At 58.0% G+C, this 3,693-nt stretch overlaps 1 protein-coding gene across 1 annotated transcript; it reads right to left on the bottom strand.

The window, feature by feature from the left end:
- Positions 1-250: 250 nt before the first annotated feature.
- LOC136492953 (phenylalanine ammonia-lyase-like) lies at positions 251-2,465 on the bottom strand. The gene is made up of 2 exons (XM_066488977.1): positions 2,071-2,465; positions 251-1,964 (listed from the first exon to the last, which is right to left on the bottom strand). Exons 1-2 carry the CDS (start codon positions 2,463-2,465, stop codon positions 251-253), a joined length of 2,109 nt encoding a protein of 702 aa, XP_066345074.1.
- Between the last annotated feature and the right edge of the window lie 1,228 nt (positions 2,466-3,693).

Here is a 3,693-nt window from a genome sequence, read left to right as displayed (position 1 = left end):
CATCTCATAAACATTGGCATTTCTCATTCATGTACTACATAACATATTATTTTGAACTTGAGTAGACACATAATGACCATGTTTAAGTGACCTTACATAAGCTTTTGTTAATACAATGTGACAACACATGTGACACTAGTAAACCATGATTAAGAGCTCAAACAACTCTTCGTGAATTATTCGTGTGTAGTACGTACTTCCGTTTTCATCCGTCAAACCTCGCGATCGTCTTTCTCTTATCTGCTGCAGTTCAGTTAAGTGGCAGGGGCGCGCCGTTCCAGTCGCTGAGGCACTCCAGCAGTGGGTCGATGTGCTTGCGCTGGTTCATGGCCATCACCACCTTTTCCACCTCCTCGCCGGGCGACCGCGTCTTCTCGCCGGTCAGGTACTCGGCGCCGAGCTCCTCGCGCACGAACCTGTACAGCGGATACGAGCGGCACTCGGTGATCCTGTTCGGGACGGTGCCGCTCTCCACAGCTGCGCGCGCGGCCTCCACCTCGACGGGCAGCACCTTGCGGAGCTGCTGCTCGAACTCGGCCACCTTGGCCAGAATGGAGGTCTCCTCGGCGCGCTCGGCGTCACCATTGGCGAGCGCGTGCTCCATGAGCACCACCCGGAGCTTCTGCATCAGTGGGTAGTTGGGGCTGCACGGGTCGTCCGCGTACGTGAACACCTCCACGCGGTCGATCGCGCCGAGCAGGTCGTCGTTCATGATGGCGAGGGAGGATTTCTTGGCGACACGCCTCACGCAGTTCTTAACGGCGGTCCTGATGTTCTCCTGGAGCTGGCGCAGGTCGACGGCCTGGCACAGCGCGATCAAGAAAGTGGACGACATGAGCTTCAGGACGGTGACGGCGTCTGTGGTCATCCTGGCGGAGATGAGGCCGAGAGAGTTGACGCCCTGGTTGTGCTGCTCCGCGCTCTGGACATGGCTGGTCACCGGGTTGGCCAGGAACTGGAGCTCGGAGCAGTAGGACGCCATGGCGATCTCCGCGCCCTTGAAACCATAGTCCAAGCTCGGGTCGCGCCCGCCGGACAGATTGGAGGGGAGACCATTGCTGTAGAAGCTGCTCACGAGCTCGGTGAACTGCGCGAACATGAGCCTGCCGATGGCGGCGACGGCGAGCCGGGTGTTGTCCATGGACACCCCGATGGGAGTGCCCTGGAAGTTGCCGCAGTGGAGCGCTTTGCGACGGGCGGCGTCGATGAGCGGGTTGTCGCTGACGGAGTTGATCTCCCGCTCGATCGACTTTGTGGCGAAGCGGATGACCTCGATCTGCGGGCCTAGCCACTGCGGCGCCGTGCGGAGCGCGTACCTGTCCTGCTTCAGCTTTGTCAGCGGGTCGAGCTCGCCGTGCTCCTTGGCGAGCTTCATGTAGGAGCTACCATCTAGTATGTGCTCCATGATGGCCGCGGCCTCGATCTGTCCAGGATGGTGCTTCAGCGCGTGGATGCGGTGGTCGGTGTACTCCGGCTTGCCGGCCATGACCTCGCAGTACACCGCCGAGAGGACTTCGGCAAGGACGGCGAGAACGTTGGCGTCAAAGAGCACGATGGCCGCAAGACCAGAGCCCACGGCCGTGCCGTTGACGATGGCGAGACCTTCCTTGGGCTGCAACTCGAAGAACCCGCGCTCGATGCCGGCGATCCTGAACGCCTCGGCGGCGCCGACCCTGGTGCCGTCCGGGGTCACCGCCACGGAGTTCTCACGGCCCGTGATGAGGCCGGCGATGTAGGACAGCGTGACCACGTCGCCGGACGCTGTGATGGAGCCCCGGAGCGGCAGGCACGGCGTCACGTTGGCGTTGAGCAGCTTGGCGATGGCCTCGAGGATCTCGAAGCGGATGCCGGAGTACCCCTGGACGAGGGTGTTGACACGCACGAGCATGGTCGCGCGCGTCACGTCCGGCGGCAGCATGTGGCCGTCGCTGCTGCTGGCTCCGAGAACGCAAGCGTTGAGGAATCTTTTCAGGATTCAGAGCAACCCAAGGAACGAACATTGTTATTGCACGTGGCAGCCAGTGAGCAATACTCCTAAAATACCACTATAGCACGTACTGCAAGTCCTACCGGATGAGCTCGTTCTGGAGCGCGCCGAACTCCTTGGTGCGGCGGTGGGAGGTGCCGCCGAAGCCGGTGGTGATGCCGTAGGTGTCGGTGCCGTTCACGGTGCTGTCCATGACCCACTCGCTGCTTGCCTCCACGCGAGGTCGTGCAGACTCGTCAAGCGCCACCAGCACCTGGTCGGCCTCGCCGGCAACAGCGGCCACCATGGCAACGCTGAGGACTGAGCCATCGATCTTCACCATAGGCACGCGGTACTCCTGCACCATCCTCTTCACCTCGTCAAGGTGGCTCCCCGCAAGACCCTCCGCTGCCTTGCCCCAGTTCAAGGGGTCGGCGGCGCACGGCGGCGCTGAGCCACCGTTGAGGGAGCGGACGACGTTGCCGTTCTCGTACTCCATTGCACGCAGCGCAACAGGTCGAGTACGTACTACGTATACAGCGAACAGAGGGTCTGTGGCTCTGTGCGGTGGATAATCTTGTTGGAGTCAGGGGGTGCTTAAATAGCAAGAGCGCCCTGTGGCCAAGCGGTTGCTCTGCGGACAGATCCTGTGAAAGTGAGTGTCCACCCAACAAAGTTCGTAGTTTTCAAATGTGAGCTCTATAGCTCAGTGCTGATGTAAACTCAAGTTCTGTCATTGTAACCTTCACTTCTGGCCATAAAGGCCAAATCATCCGTATATACTGCCTTGGGAATCTCCGCCCACCCCCACCATCTTATTCAAAGGATTCCTAGATGCAACTTATCTTAGAATTCGATTCAGGTTCACTTGTTTGGTCTGTGTGGAAATATGCGTTCATCAACCGTCGGTGCGAAAAGTGACCAACAAGTAAATATTTGTAGTTTTATCGTACGTTATGATCGGATGTGGTCTAGCACTCAATGGCACAAGGTTTATACTGGTACATGCAACGTGTCCTACGTCCGGTTTGAGTCGGTCGGAGACTTTATTCCTGAGCCCAGGTGCTCGAAGTTTGCTGTGGGGTTACAAACGAGTGGGAATAAGAAGGGGGTGCAAGAGGTCCGGTCGGACTTTGGACTGATGGGCCAAGAGTGACGGGAGCTCCTACGTGCGCTAAGTACTGGAACCTGTGCTCTGTGTAGCTTTAGAGTTCTAGAGCCGTAGAGCCGTTCGAGTGCTCTGAATATCTAAAGCTAGCAGAGAGAGTTAGAAAAATATACCATCCTCATTGGGAGAGAGCGTATCCCCTTTTATAGATGAAGGGGACGTCCCTACAAGTTTAAGAGAGAAAAGGAGTGTGTGTGTTTTTAGTCTTGTTACCCACACCGTCGGGTACAAGACGGTTGTCGGCGTCTACAATATTGTTTATGTCAGACGCATGTGGCAGGCATTACCGTGTTTGGGGTGTCCTACAGGCGTGCAGGGTACGATCCTCCGTATTGCGGTTGACTTGAGCGCCTTGCCTTATCTGCTCCACCTGACTCTTGGGTCCTTACCGAACGGGCATCCCCGGTCGGTTGTTCCCAGTCGGCTCCGACCGCGCCAGTCGGAGAAGAGCTGCAGGCAGAGGTTCGGTGTATTCCCGGTCAAAGAAGCGGGTCGAAGTCGGAAGCGAGCGTCGTCCCCTCTTGGCTAGGCCTTTCGGTCGGAGAAGCGGGTCAAAGTC

This window comes from Miscanthus floridulus, chromosome 11, assembly GCF_019320115.1.
Source record: "Miscanthus floridulus cultivar M001 chromosome 11, ASM1932011v1, whole genome shotgun sequence".
Taxonomy (NCBI): Eukaryota; Viridiplantae; Streptophyta; class Magnoliopsida; order Poales; family Poaceae; genus Miscanthus; species Miscanthus floridulus.
This window is presented reverse-complemented; position numbering and strand designations above follow the sequence as displayed.